Consider the following 14,805-nt stretch of genomic DNA (forward strand, 5'->3'; position numbering starts at 1 on the left):
TAGCACTTAAAAGACACAGGACACTGCTGTGGTGGCACCTTGGGGACACTTTATTGCATAGTGACACTGGGGGTACTGGCAATTTCGGGGCACGGCAGTGGTGGCACTCTAGGGACACAGGACATAGGGGTGGTGGCACTGTGGGGACACTTAGAGAACGTGCGGACATTCAGGGGTGGCACTTGTGGGACACCACAGGGGGTGGTGGCACCTTGGGGACATTTCAGGGACATGATGACATTTGGGCATGGCACTTAAGGGACAAAGTGACACCGGAGGGTGGTGGCACTTCTGGGACAGCTAGGAGACAAGGTGGCACGTTGGGACAGTGGCACCACAGGGACACTTGGGGGACATGATGACGTTTGGGGACATGCTGACACTGCAGCAGTGGCACTTTGGGGACATGCAAGGCATGGTGGCACTCTGGGGACAAAGGGACTTGGGGGCCGGTGGCATCTTGGTGGCCTCAGGAGCCACCGGTGGCACTTTGGGAAGCAGTGGCATCAGGGGCTGGTGGCACTTGGGTGGCACTTTGGGGACACAGCGGGGTCCCAGTGGCTCTGGGGGGCTGGTGGCACTTGGGGACACATTGGTGTCACTGGGGGGTGGCAGTCAGGGACACTTTGGGGGAATTTTGAGACGTTTCAGTGGCTCCGGTGCCACCCTCGGGCTCTGTCGGGGTCACCTGAGGGGAGAAGGGGGGACAGGGGGCACCTGGGGGTGTCACCTCTTCCCAGGGGCCCCAAAATTCTTCCAAATTCACCCCAAAAATCATCTGGGACCCCCAAACCCATCCAGGACCCCACAAAATCCCCCCAAATTCACCCCAAAATCCAAATGGGACCCCCAAACCTCACCTGGGACCTCCAAAATTCCACCTGGGACCCCAAAATCCTCTCAGGGTTCCCCAGACTCACGGGGGACCTCCAAAATCCATCGGGGACCCCCCAGAATCCCCCTGGGCTCCCAGATCCCCCAAATTCACCCTAAAATCCAGCTGGGAACCCCAAAATTCACCCCAAATCTCACCTGGGACTTCTCCAAACCCCATCTGGGACTCCTTAAACCCACCCAGGATCCCCCAAAATTCCCAAATATCCATCTGGGACCCCCCCAAAATCCACTCAGAAACTCCAGGTTCCACCTAGGACCCCCTAAATCCCTCAAATTCACCCCAAATTCCAGCTGGGACTCCTTAAACCCATCCAGGATCTCCCAAAATTCCCCAATATCCATCTGGGACCCCCCAAAATCCACTCAGAGACCTCAATTTCTACCTAGGACCCCCTAAACCTCTCAAATTCACCCCAAATTCCATCTGGGACCCCCAGATTTCTTCCAGGATTCCCCAAATTCACCTGGGATCCCCAAACCCCATGCAGGACCACCCAAAATTCCCCAAATTCACCCCAAAATCATCCCAAAATTCACCTGGGCTGCTCCAAACTCCACCTGATCCCCCAAATTGACCCCCAAACCCCCTGAATCATCTGAGCTCACCTGGGGACCCCAACATCCCCCCTGGGACCCCAAATTCCCCTAAAGCTCACCTGGTACCCCAAAATTCCCCGAATTCCCCTAAAGCTCACCTGAGACCCCCCCCAAAATCCCTCAAATCCCTCCTGAGACCCCCCAAAATCCCCCAAATATTCACCTGCTACCCCCAAATCCCCGAATTCCCCTAAAGCTCACCTGGGAGCCCAAATTCCCCCCTGGCAGCCCCCAAAATCTGCCAAATACCCACCTGGGACTCCCGAAATCCCCCCTGGCACCGCCCAAATTCACCCTGGGACTCCCCAAATCCTCTCTGGGACCCCAAAATTCCTCGAATTCCCCCATCTCACCTGGGACCCCCTGGCCAGCGCCCCCACGGCCCCCGGCAGCCGCGTGACCAAGTCCAGGATTTCCGAGGGGATTTTGGCCACCCCGACGGCCCCGGAGCTGCCCACGAGCGTCACCCGGCGCGTCCCCAGCAGCGGCTGCGCCACTGCCTCGGCCACCTGCCCCAAACAGATCCCAAAATCAGCTCCAAAATCAGCTCCAAAATCAGCTCCGAACGGGATCCCAAAATCAACCCCAAAATTGTCCCCAGATTGGGCATCCCAAAATCAGCCACAAACTGGGGATCCTCAAATCAGCCCAACAGCAGGAATCCCAAAATCAGCCCCAAATCAGGGATCCCCAAAATCAGTATCAAACCAGAATCCCCAAATCAGCCCCAAACCAGGGATCCCCAAATCAGGGATTCTCAAATCAGCCCCAAACCAGAAATCCTAAAATCAGCCCCAAAATTGGCCCTGAAATCGGCCCCAAATCGGGGATCCTGAAATCAGGGATCCCAAAACAGCCCCAAACCTGGGATCCTAAAATCAGCCCCAAAATTGGCCCCAAGTCAGGGATCCCCTAATCAGCCCCAAACTGGAATCTCTAAATCCGCCCCAAATTTGGGACCCCCAAGTAAGCCCCAAAACCAGCCCCAAATCAGGGATCCCCAAATCAACCCCAAAATTGGCCACAAATTGGGGATCCCAAAATCAGTGATCCCAAAATCAGGCCCCAAATCAGGGATCCCAAAAGCAGCCCCAGATCAGCCCCAGCCCCAAATCAAGGATCCCAAAATCAGCCCCAAACCAGGAATCCTAAAATCAGCCCCAAAATGAGCCCTGAAATTTGCCCCAAATCAGGGATTCTGAAATCAGGAATCCCAAAATCAGGGATCCCAATTCAGCCCCGAAATTGGCCCCAAATCAGGGATTCCAAAATCAGGGATCCCACATGAGCCCCAAACCTGGGATCCTAAAACCAGCACCAAAATCAGCACCAAATTGGGGATCCCCACATCAGCCCCAAAATCAGCCCCAAATCAGGGATCCCCAAATCCACCCCAAAACAGAGATCCCCAAAATCAGGGATCCCAAAATCAGCAACAATCCTGGGTTCCTCAAATTCCTGTCCCCAATTCAGGTATTCCCAAAATCAATCCCAAAATCAGGGATCCCCAGGTGTCCTCAAAACATGTCCAAAGTGTCCCCAAAACACCCTCAAAATGTCCTGAGGTGTCCGCAAAATGTCCCCAAAATATCCCCAAGCATCCTTAAAGTAACATCCCCAGAACATCCCCAAAACTTCCCCACTGTCCCCAGATGTCCCCAGTGTCCCCACCTGGGGCAGCCTCTGCAGCACCAGATCCACCACAGCCGCGTCCTGGAACTGCCCAAAGGCCTCGGCCTTGGCTGCAGCCGCCGCAGCCTCAGCGCGGGCACGAGAGGCCACAGCCGCGGCACGGGCAGCGCCTGTCACCTGTGGGGACATGAAACAGGGTTGGGGACACCAAAATAGGGACAGAATCCCCAAAAACGTGATCAGGAACCTGACACGGGATTGGGAACCTAGGCACAGGCACGAGAGGCCACGGCCGCGGCACGGGCAGCGCCTGTCACCTGTGGGGACACCAATGGGGTTGGGGACATGTAAAACGGGATTGGGGACATTGGAAATGGGATTGGGAACGCAGGCATGGACATGAGAGGCCACAGCCACAGCATGGGCAGAGCCTGTCACCTGCGGGGACACCAAAATGGGATTGGGGACACCAAAATGAGACTCGGGACACCAAAATGGCATTGGGGATATGGGAAATGGGATTGGGGACATTGGAAATGGGAACCCAGGAATGGGCACAAGAGGCCGCGGCATGGGCAGTGCCTGTCACCTGCAGGGACACAACATGGGATTGGGGACACCAAAATAGACACAGAACCCCCAAAAACATGATCAGGAACCTGACATGGGATTGGGAACCCAGGCACAGGCACGAGAGGCCACAGCTGCAGCATGGGCAGCGCCTGTCACCTGCAGGACCATGAATGGGGTTGGGGACACCAAAATGAGACTGGGGATGTGGGAAATGGGACTGGAAACCCAGGCACGGGCACGAGACGCCATGGCACAGGCAGCGCCCATCACCTGCGGGGACACAAAATGGGGTTGGGGACACTAAAATGGGATCTGGGGACATGGACACAGGGTTGGGGACATCAGAAATGACACTGGGGACATGGGAAATGGGACTGGGAACCCAAAACGGCATTGGGACCTCAAGCATGGGCATGAGAGGGCACGGCCATGGCACGGGCAGTGCCCGTCAGCTGTGGGGACATAACATGGGACTGGAGACACCAAAATGGGACTGGGGATTTTGGAAATGGGATTAAGGACATTGACACGGGACTGGGGACACGAAATGGGGACAGAACCCCCCAAAATGGGATCAGAGACACAACACAGGATTAGAGACATCAAAATGGGTTTGGGGACATGGGAAATGGGATTAGGGACACCAAAATGGGATTGGGAGCCCAGGCATGGGCATGAGAGGCCACAGCTGCAGCACAAGCAGCACCTGTCACCTGTGGGGACATGGACATGGGATTGGGGACATGGGAAATGGGACTGGGGACATGGGAAATGGGATTGAGAACCCAGGCATGGGTATGAGAGGTCATGGCTGCGGCCCGTCACCTGCAGGGACACTAGTAGGGGTTGGGGACACCAAAATGGGACTGGGGACATGGATACAGGGTTGAGGACATCAGAAATGGGATTGGGGACATGGACACAGGACTGGAAACTCAGAGGCATGAGAGGCCATGGCCACAGCACAGGCAGCACCCGTCACCTGCAGGGACACAATAGGGGACTGGGACATTGGAAATGGGATTGAGGACACCAACACGAGACTGGGGACACAAAATGGGGACAGAACCCCCAAAAATGGGATCAGGGACACAACACAGGATTAGGGACACCAAAATGGGATTGGGGACATTGGAAATGGGATTGGGAAACCCGACACGAGCATGAGAGACGACAGCCGCGGCGCAGATACCACCTGTCACCTGCAGGGACACCAACATGGGATTGGGGACACCAAAATGGGACTGGGGATGTTGGAAATGGGATTGGGATCATGGGAAATGGGATTGGGAACATGGGAATGGGCACGAGAGGCCACGCCATGGCATGGGCAGCACCTGACACCTGCAGGGACACCAAAATGGGATTGCAGACACCAAAATGGGACTGGGGACATGAACATGGGGTTGGGGACATGGGAAATGGGATTGGGAACCCAAAAAGGATTGGGAACCCAGGCATGGACATGAGAGGCCACAGCTGTGGCATGGGCAGCGCCCATCACCTGCGGGGACACAACATGGGATTGGGGACATTGGAAATGGGATTTGGGACAAGGACACAGGACTGGGGACACGAAATGGGGACAAAACCCCCCAAAACGGAATCAGGGACACAACATGGGATTGGGGACACCAAAATGGGTTTGGGGACATGGGAAATGAGATTGGGGACATGGGAAATGGGATTGGAGACATGGACATGAGGATGGGGATGTCAGAAATGGGATTAGGAACCCAAAACGGGATTGGGAACCCAGGCATGGGCAAGAGAGGCCACGGCACAGACAGCACCCGTCACCTGTGGGGACATGAAACAGGGTTGGGGACACCAAAATAGGATTGGAGACATGGGAAGTGGGACTGGGAACCCAAAGTGGGATTGGGAACCCAGACATGGATATGAGAGGCCATGGCGTGGGCAGTGCCCATCACCTGTGGGGACATGAATGGGGTTGGGGACACCAAAATGGGACTGGGGACATAGACATGGGGTCAGAGAGCTCAGAAATGGGGCTGGGAACCCAAAATCAGGATCGGGGACCCGAAATGGCATTGGGGAAATCGGAAATGGGATTGGGGATATGAAACGGGACTGGGGACATTGGAAATGGGATCAGGGACCCAAAGAGGATCACGGTCATCGACATGGGATCGAGGACCCAGAATAGAGACAGAACCCCCAAAAACGGGATCAGGAACCCAAAAATGGGGGCAGAGCCCCAGGAACGGGATCGGAAACCCCAAAACAGGATTGGGACTCAAAACACGATCGGGGACATTGGAAATGGGATTGGGAACACAGGAATGGGATCAGTGACACAAAATGGGATTGGGGACCCAAAATGGGATGGGGGACCCTAAACAGGATTGGGGAGCCAAATGGGATTGGGGACACCAAGACAGGATCGAGCACCCAAAATAGGATAGGAGACCCAAAACAGTATCAGGGACAGGAAACGGGATTTGGGACCCTAAATGGGATCAGGAACCCAACACGAGATCAGAGACTCAAAATGAGCCAGGGACCCAGGAACAGGATCAGGAACCCAGGAATGGGATCAGGGCCCAAAAGGGGATCGGGGACACCAGCAGGGGATCAGGGACCCAAAACGGGACTGGAGACCTGAAACAGGATCGGGGACCCAGGAACGGGATTGGGGACAATGGAAATGGGATCAGGGATACCAACACTGGATCAGAGTCATGAAACAGGATTGGGGACCTGAAACAGCATTGGGGACCTGGGAAATGGGATTGAGAACCCCAAAACAGGATAGGGGCCCTGGAAAGGATGGGAGGACCCCTGAAAATGGGATTGAGAACCCCAAAAATGGGATTGAGAACCCCAAAACAAGATCAGGACCCCCTGAAATTCTGGGAGAGCCAAAATTTCCCAGAGAACCCAAAAATTCCCAGATTTGGGGCCACAAAATCCAACTGGGACCACCAAAATTCCCTCAGGACCCCCTAAATCTCACCTGTGACTCCCAAACCTCACCTGGGACCCCCCAAATTCCCCTGGGACCCCCAGACTCACCTTGAGGGTCTCGGCCTCAGCCTCTGCCTGCAGCAGCACCTGCGTCCTGTAGGGGGCGCAAAGTCAGGGGGTGGGACTGCTCTCAAAGGGGCAATGCTGCTCTTAAAGGGGCAATGGTGCAATATGAGAGGGCTCAACAGTGAGGTGTGGTTTGTTTGAAGGGGCATGGCTTATCTTAAAAAGGGCAATGGGACCTAAAAGAGCAGTGACAGCAACCAAGAGGGGGCAACATGTATCTTAAACGGGTTATGGCTACAGACTGATGGGGTCCTCCAAGGTGTGATGGTGACTGACTGGGATGAGGCGTGGCTTCTCTCTCAAGGGGCATGGCTCACTTAAAAGGGCCACGGCTTTTCAAAGGTGGTGGGACCCACCACTGTGAAAGTGTGGCTTCTCCTTGAAGGGGCAATCCTTGTCTTAAAAGGGTAATGGATGGGACACCTTAAACTGCCACTGGGCCTACTCTGGGTGAGGGTGTGGTTCCTCCTTAAAGGGGCAATGACTCCACCCAAACCGGTGGGACCCACCACAATTAGGGTGTTGCTTCTTAAAAGGGCAACACTTCTCTTAAAAGGGCAACAGGTGGAACTCCCCAGAACACCATCACACCAGAGCAGAGGAGGGCATGGCTCGTCCCCAGAGAGGCGTGGCTACCCATAAAGGGGCGGTGTCTCACCGCTGTGCCTCGGCCAGCCGCTCCAGCCGGTAGCGCTCGGCCTCGGCCGGTTTGCGCACAGTGGCCTCGAGCTCCTGGCGGCGCCGCCCGACCTCCTGCTCCTGCAGCTGCACCCGCTGCGCCCGCTCCACCAGCGCCACCTCCCCGCGCTGCGCCGCGATGGCCTGCTGGGAACGCGCCGCCTGTGGGGGACAGGGGGACAGGACACAAATCCATCAGGGGAGGGACATGGGTGAGACAGAGTAGAAATTCTCCAGAGTGGAAATCCATTTTGATTTAGGTGAAATGCACATCTTTGAGTTGGTCTGTAGTTTGAAAACATTGCTGTTTAGCCTGACTGTAAAAGCCTAGGCTCAGAGAAACTGCTTCAGTGAAGGACAGAGATAAGGAGGGTAGACAGAGAGTGATAAAGAGAGACAGAGACTGCTGTGAGAGCAGGTCAACCTCACCTAGGAATTCTTTCTGATAAAGAAGAACTAGCAGCAAATGTCACGCGAAATTCATAAAAATGAATATGTATGAACCTTTTGTGAAATTGTATGCACATGTATTTCAGAGGGGGATAAAAAAGGACCTGAAGTCCCCAGAGGTATGCATCTTTTAAGGAGAGCAATCTCCACATGCATTCGCCACTGTAATAAACATACCGGCTTTACAACTTTCACAAAGTTGTGGAGTTTTGTTTATCTCTGCAAAACACGGGGACAGGGGAACAGGTAACACAAGGGACAGGTTACTAACCCATCCAGGGAGGGACACGGGAACAGGTGACACAGGGACCCAGGGACAGGGGACAGGACACAAATCCATTAGGGAAGGGACACGAGGACAAGGGACACAGGGACAGCTCACAAACCCATCAAGGGAGGGACACGGGGGACAGGTGACACAGGGACCCAGGGATGGGGGCACACCAGACACGGGTATGGGGGACAGGTCACAAATCCATCAGGGACGGACAAGGGGGACAGATGACACCAGGCGGGGTGGGCAGGTATCTCTAGGGGGAGCTCAGGCAGCCTGGGGGCATCCTCAGGTGACCCAAGAGACCCAAATTTGGGGGGAAATCCCAGCATTTGGAGGTTCCAGGTGTTCTGGAAGTTTCCAGGTCTCCAGGTGAGCTCCCAGCCTCCATTCCAGCCCCCCCAGGTGTTTTGTTACCTACCTCCAGATGTGTGAGTTACCTGTAACTGAAATACCAGCTAGGCAATGACTTCCAAAGTGTTACCTGTCCCATGTGTGATATCTGTTACAGGTTTTTTACCTGTCCCAGGTGATTTTGTTACTTGTTCCAGGTGTTTTACCTGTCCCAGCTGTGTTATCTATCCCAGGTGAGTTTGCTACCTGTCCCAAGTGAGTTAACTACCTGCCCCAGCTGTGTTCCCTGTCCCAGCTGTGTTCCCTGCCCCAGCTGTGTTCCCTGTCCAGGTGTGTCCTCACCTGCAGCTGGAAGGCCAGCTCAGCCGTGGCCCTGCGGGCGCTGACGGCTCCATCGCACTCAGCCTGGGCCACCTGGAAGTCGCGTTGGGCTCGCGCCGTGGCCTCCTCGCTCAGCAGCTGCGCTGACACCTGCTCCTGCCTCGCCCGCGCCTCCTGCGGGGACAGTGGCACTGGGAGGGACTGGGAGGGACTGGGAGGGGCTGGGATGGACGGAGATGGACTGGGATAGGACTGGGAGGGAATTGGAAGGGACTGGGAGTGAACTGGGAGGAACTAGGACGGACTGAAATGGGACTGGAAGGGAATTAGAAAAGACTGGGAGGGACTAGGATAGACTAGGAGGGAACTGGAAGGGACTGGGATGGACTAGAATGGACTGGGAGGAAACTGGAAGGGGCTGTGAGGGAACTGGGAGGGACTGAGATGGACTGGGTGGGACTGGGAGGGAACTGGGATGGACCGGAAGGGGATGGAAGGGGCTGGGATGGACTGGGAGGAACTGGGGAATGGGGTACTGGGAACACTGGGTGCACAAGGGGTGTTAGGGCAGTTTGGAGAATGGGGGTACTGGAAAAGACTGGGAGGAACTGGAATGGGACTAGAAAAGCTCTGGGAGCACTGGGAGGGACTGGGGTACTGAGGATACTGGGAAGAGCTGGACAAGAACTCGGAGGTGCTGGAGTGGGATTAGTGGGGTACTGGGAGAGTACTGGGAACGCTGGGGGTACTGAGGCAGTTTGGGGAAGGGGGTACTGGGGGCACTGGGAGGGACTGGGACAGACTGGAATGGAACATGAAGGGCACTGGGAGGGCACTGGAAAGGCACTGGAGCATTGGGAGGACACTGGGGATTGGGGTACTGGGGCTATCAGGGGTACTGGGAGCACTGGGATGAACTGGGGGCCACAGGGAGAGCACTGGGAGTACTGGGGATACTGGGGGGTCACTGACAGGAAGGTAACCCAGCTGCCCCCAGGTGTGTCTCCAGGTGAGCCCCCAATGTCCCCAAGTGTCCCTGGTGTCACTCACGCGGATCCCAGCATCGCGTTTGGCCTCAGCCTCTCCCACGCGGGCGTCGCGCTGCACCTGCGCCGTGCGGCCCTTCCCGAGGGAGCGCAGGTAATCCTGCACGGGGACACACATGTCATACCTGTGTCACCTCCCTGTCAGCTGCCTCACACCTGTGTTGCAACTGTGTCACCTCCTTGTCACCTATGTCACACCTGTGTCATCCCTGGACCTGCGCTGTGCAGCCCTTCCCAAGGGAGAGCAGGTAATCCTGCATGGGGACACACCTGTCACACCTGTGTCACCTCCCTGATACACCCGCGTCACCTCTGTCACTTGTGTCAGACCTTTGTCACATCTGTGTCACCTCTCTGTCACACCTGTGTCACCCCGTCCCCCCAGACACATCCCAGGTGTGTCCCAAGCATCCCAGGTGTCCCAGCTGTGCCCAGGTGTGTCCCAGCTGTCCCCATCTTGTCTCTGGGCATCTCCAAGTGTGTCCCAAGTGTGTCCTGGGTGTTTTGGTTGTGTCCCAAGTGTGTCCCAAGTATGCCCAGGTATCTCCAGCTGCCCCCCAGGTCTGTCCCAGGTATGTGCCAGCTGTCCCCAGATGTCTCCAGGTGTATCCAAGGTGTATCTTGGCTGTCCCCAGCTGTGCCCAGGTGTGTCCCCAGGTATCCCCAGCCATGCCCAGCTGTGCCCAGGTGTGTCCCCAGCTGTCCCCAGCCATGCCCAGGTGTGTCACCTGCTCGTCGTGCACATCCTTGAGGGTGTAGCTGACCACGGAGATGCCCATGTTCACCAGGTCGGATGAGGCCACGCGGAAAACCTGATCCGAGAACTTCTGCCGGTCCTTGTAGATCTCCTGGGTGGGGCCGGGATTAGTGGGGCGGGGCTCAAATGGGGGTGGGGCTTGGCTGGGGAGGGCCTGAGAGTGGGGTTTAAGTTGGGCAGGGATCAGTGGGGTGGGGCTAAAAGGGGCAAGTTTAGTAGGGTGGGGCTCAAATTAGGCACAGCTCAGCAGAGTGGGGTCAAAGGGGCGGGGCTTAAAGAAGTGAGGCTCAAGTAGGTGGAGCTTAGCAGGGTGGGGCTTAGCAGACGTTCAAACTGAGCAATGTTTAGCAGGGTGGGACTCAAATAGCGTGGGACATTGTGGGGCAGGGCTTAGCAGGGTGGGGCCCAAGGAGGTGGACTTTAAATTGGGCAGGGCTTACTGGGATGGGGCTTTGTGGGGCAGGGAGAAAAAAAGGAAGGGTTAGCAAAGAAATGCACAGAGTTGGTGGGCGTGGTTTATCCAGGGGGCATGGCTTGAGACAAATGGGTGGTGCTAAGTAGGGGAGGTGATGTCCTGGGGCTGTGTCTTTGATCTCAGGAGCGTTCTGGGGGTGTGGCTTAAGCAGAAAGAGGTCAGGCTTAAGGTGGGATGTGGCTTGAGCAAAGTGGGCGTGACCTAAATTGAGGGGCGGGGCCACAATTAAGGCAGGGGCATGACTTGATGCAGGGGGCATGCCTTGAGTCACGGGGTGGAGTCTGGTGGGTGTGGCTTTGAAATAGGGTGGGGCTTATACTGGGGCAGGGTCAAGAAGGGAGGCGGGGCTTAGGGTAGGGGTGAGGCAGGAGCGAACACAGCTTTAGAGGGAAGGAGCATCTTGTGCTGGTGGGCGGGGCTTTAGCAAAAAGGTGACATATTGTGGGTGTAGCTTCACCAGTGCCTGGCCTGCTCCAGGGTTGCGGCTTTTCAAGGGGTAAAGTTTATGGATCAAATGGGGGAGAAGTCCCTAAAGGGCCACATTCCACCCCAAAGTTGTGGGATCTCACCCAGTGGGGGATAGTAACCTGTCCCTGAGGGGGTGTGTTCGTCCAGGTGGGCATGGCCACATCAGGGGCGTGGCTTCTGAGATCTGAGATTTCTTAAAGGGGGAACGTCCCATCCCAAGTAGGGGGCTGGGGGGGCATTGGTTGGATTCCAAATGAGTGTGGCTGTCCTGGGAGGGGCGTGGCTTACACAAAGAGGGCGTGGCTCCCCCCAGCCCCACCTCCACGGTCATGTGGGCCATGATGGCACGTTGGTGACCCTCCAGCGTCTCCAGGGCAATCTGGCCAATCTCGCTCTCCGACTTGCCCAGGAACATCTGGCAGGCAGCTGCGAGCATCTCCTTGTTCTGCCCCTGGATCTTCACCTGTGGGGGGGCTGGCATCATCTGGGGACCCCCCCAGGTATACCTAGGACCTCCCAAAATTGGTGTGGCCCCTTTAAGGACTAGGTGTGGCATTGTCCTTTCAAGAGGCTGCTTGCTTGACAGGATGGGGACCACCAGGACAGTGTCCTTTTATGAAGTCTCATCATCTTGGAAGGGGTTTGGGGTCTCCACGACCCCCAGCCCGTTTCTGGGAGGTCTTACCCCTCTTAAAGGGGTTCCCACCAACAAAAACTTCTTTTAAGGGAGGTCAAGACCCTCCAGTGGGATTTCGGAGTCCCTACCACCCCAAGCCCCTCAAGAATTGGACCTTGACCCCTTTAAGAAAGGTTTAGGGAGGCTGCTCCATCACAAACCTTTTTTGGTTTTTAACGTTTTTATAGGGGGTTTAAAGGGAATTTAAACATCTTTTAAAGTTTTTAATGGGGATTTTTAAAGGGTTTTTAAAGGATTTTTAAAGGGTTTTTTCTCCTCTTAAGGAATTTTTGGGTCCCCACCACTCCAAGCCTTTTTTAAGGAGGATTCCCCCTCCCATCCCAGGGGTCTGGGGATCCCCAAAACTTCGAGCTCCTTTCAAGAGATTCCTCACCCCTACATGCCCTTTTTAGGAACGTTTTAAACCCCTACAAATGTTTCCGATGGGTCCCACCACTCCAAACCCCCTTTATAGGGCTCCTCCCCTCCCCAGCGGTGTTTTGCTCTTCCCGCTACCACCGCCGCTTTAAGAACGCGCTTAGGTAGGCCCCACCACAACCTCACTTAAAAGGGCAACGCCACCCAGGTTGGGTCGGGCAGGGGCGCACCAGAGGGGTTTTGGGGGATCACTGGGGGAATTTGGGGGTCCCGGAGCATTTTTGGGAGGTTCCAAGAAGATTTAGGGGGTTCAGAGTGCGGTTTTAGGGGCATCCGCGTGGGATATTTGGGGTTTGTTTGGGGGGTCCCGGGGGAATTTTGGGAGGTCCAGAGGGGAATATTGGGGAATCCTAAAGAGATTTTGGGGGGTTCTGAATGGGGGTTTTGGAGTCCCAGTGGGGTGTTGGGGTCCGGGGAGGTTTGGGGGTACCGAGGGGCATTCTGGAGATCCCGGGGAGGATTTGGGAGGGTACTGGGTGTATTTTTGGGGGTTCTGATGGAGGATTTTTGGGGGTCCAGGAGGGGACTTTTAGGGGATTTTTGGGGTTTTGATAGGAGATTTCTTAGGGGGTTTTCGGGGTCCAGGAGGGGATTTTTGGGAATTCTGAGAGCGGATTTTCAGGGACCAAGGAGGGGATTTTTGGGCGATTTTTAGGGGATTTTGGCAGTCCAGGAAGGGATTTTTGGGAGCACAGGAAGCAGTTCTGGGGGGATTTTTGGGGTGATTTTGGGGAGATTTTTTTGGGATCTTTGGGCTGGTTTTGGGGTCAGGAGGGGATTTGGGGGGGGGATTTTTGACAGTTCTGACGGGGGATTTTTGGGCTGTTTTTTGGGGGGATATTTGGGGTATTTTCGGGGTGGTTTTGGGTCACTCCAGGGGTACCTGTGCGATGCCGGTGACGGAGATGGGCACCCCGTGGCGGGTGTAAACCTTCTCACTGCGCACGGGCAGTGTCAGCGTGTTCAGGGAGATCCTGGGGGGGCCGGGGGGTCACCACAAATCTCTGAGGACCCTTCCCCCCTCGAACCCCAAAAAACACCCCCGGGCCCCTCCTCACCGCTGGATCTTCTGCAGGCACGGGATCACCAACACCCGGCCCCCGGCCACCATCACCGGGGGGCTGCGGCAGAAACCTGGGGGGCACCGAGAGCTGGGGGACCCTGAAACCCCGGGGGGACCCCAAAACCCGGGGGGACACCGGGACACCCCGGGAGGGGTTTGGGGGGGGCCCCAGGAGGGGTTTGGGGGTGGCTGGGTGGGTCAGGGGGGAACCCCAGAGGTTTTGAAGGGGGGAATTTGGGGGACAAAATTGGGGGATAATTTGGGAGGGGTTGCCAGGAGTCCTTGGGGGCGAAGTGGATGGGGGGGACCCTCAGAGAGGGGTTTGGGGAGTGTCTGGAGGGGTTTGGGGGAGTTGGGAGGGGTCCAAGGAGTCCCAGGGTGGGTTTGGGGGTCTGGGGCGGGTTCCCAGGAGTTTTGGGGATAATTCTGGAGGTACTTTGGAGAGTTTTGGGGGGATTTTGCAGGTTCCCAGGAGATTTTGAGGGGAGAGATTCTGGGGGTTCCCGGGAGGTTTTGGGGAATTCCGGGAGTTCCCAGGAGATTGAAGGGCGGGGGCGGGGGTCCTGGAAGCGTTTTGGGGGGAATTCGGGGGGTTCCCGGGAGTTTTGCACCAATTTTGGAGGTCCACGGAAATTTTGGGGGGCATTCTGGGTTTTCCCGAAGTTTTTGGGGAATTCTGAGGGTTCCCGGGAAATTCTGAGGGAATTTGAGGGTTCCCGGGAGTTCTGAGGGACCCCAGGAACCCCCGGGCCCCCCGAACTCACCCGACACCACCATGGCCTCATTGGGGCCGCAGGTGAAGAACATCGCGGCGGGGAGGGCCGGGGATCGATGGGGATCAATGGGGATCGATGGGGATCAATGGGGATCGATGGGGATCAATCAGGATCAATCGGGATCGATCGGAGCCGACCGGGATCGATCGCGATTCGCGACCGCCGCCCCGATCCCAGCAGGCACCGCGCTCGCCACTTCCGCATTAACGCGGTGACGTCACCGAACACGCGGTTTCCCATTGGCTGCCGCACCAAGGCCGGGATGGAGAAATC

The 14,805-nt window shown here is 56.3% G+C and overlaps 1 protein-coding gene across 1 annotated transcript; it reads right to left on the reverse strand.

Annotated features, from left to right (window-relative positions):
- Positions 1 to 27: 27 nt before the first annotated feature.
- On the reverse strand, positions 28 to 14,712 carry FLOT1 (flotillin 1). Its single transcript, XM_059491032.1, has 12 exons — positions 14,521 to 14,712; positions 13,752 to 13,827; positions 13,577 to 13,667; positions 11,899 to 12,042; positions 10,608 to 10,727; positions 9,884 to 9,979; positions 8,855 to 9,007; positions 7,415 to 7,596; positions 6,739 to 6,784; positions 3,166 to 3,303; positions 1,848 to 2,003; positions 28 to 688 (listed from the first exon to the last, which is right to left on the reverse strand). Exons 1-12 carry the CDS (start codon positions 14,561 to 14,563, stop codon positions 599 to 601), a joined length of 1,335 nt encoding a protein of 444 aa, XP_059347015.1. The 5' UTR covers positions 14,564 to 14,712; the 3' UTR covers positions 28 to 598.
- Between the last annotated feature and the right edge of the window lie 93 nt (positions 14,713 to 14,805).

This window comes from Ammospiza nelsoni, chromosome 31 (assembly GCF_027579445.1).
Source record: "Ammospiza nelsoni isolate bAmmNel1 chromosome 31, bAmmNel1.pri, whole genome shotgun sequence".
NCBI lineage: Eukaryota > Metazoa > Chordata > Aves > Passeriformes > Passerellidae > Ammospiza > Ammospiza nelsoni.

What these genes read in the sequence shown, in the direction of transcription:
- FLOT1 (XM_059491032.1), bottom strand. Translation starts at nt 14,563, where the DNA reads ATGTTCTTCACCTGCGGCCCCAATGAGGCCATGGTGGTGTCGG. An exon ending in TGGCCCACATGACCGTGGAG is followed by an intron (nt 10,728 to 11,898) that starts GTGGGGCTGGGG and finishes GGCCCCACCCAG; the next exon opens with GAGATCTACAAGGACCGGCA. An exon ending in CGGCTGGCCGAGGCACAGCG is followed by an intron (nt 6,785 to 7,414) that starts GTGAGACACCGC and finishes CGCCCCCTACAG; the next exon opens with GACGCAGGTGCTGCTGCAGG.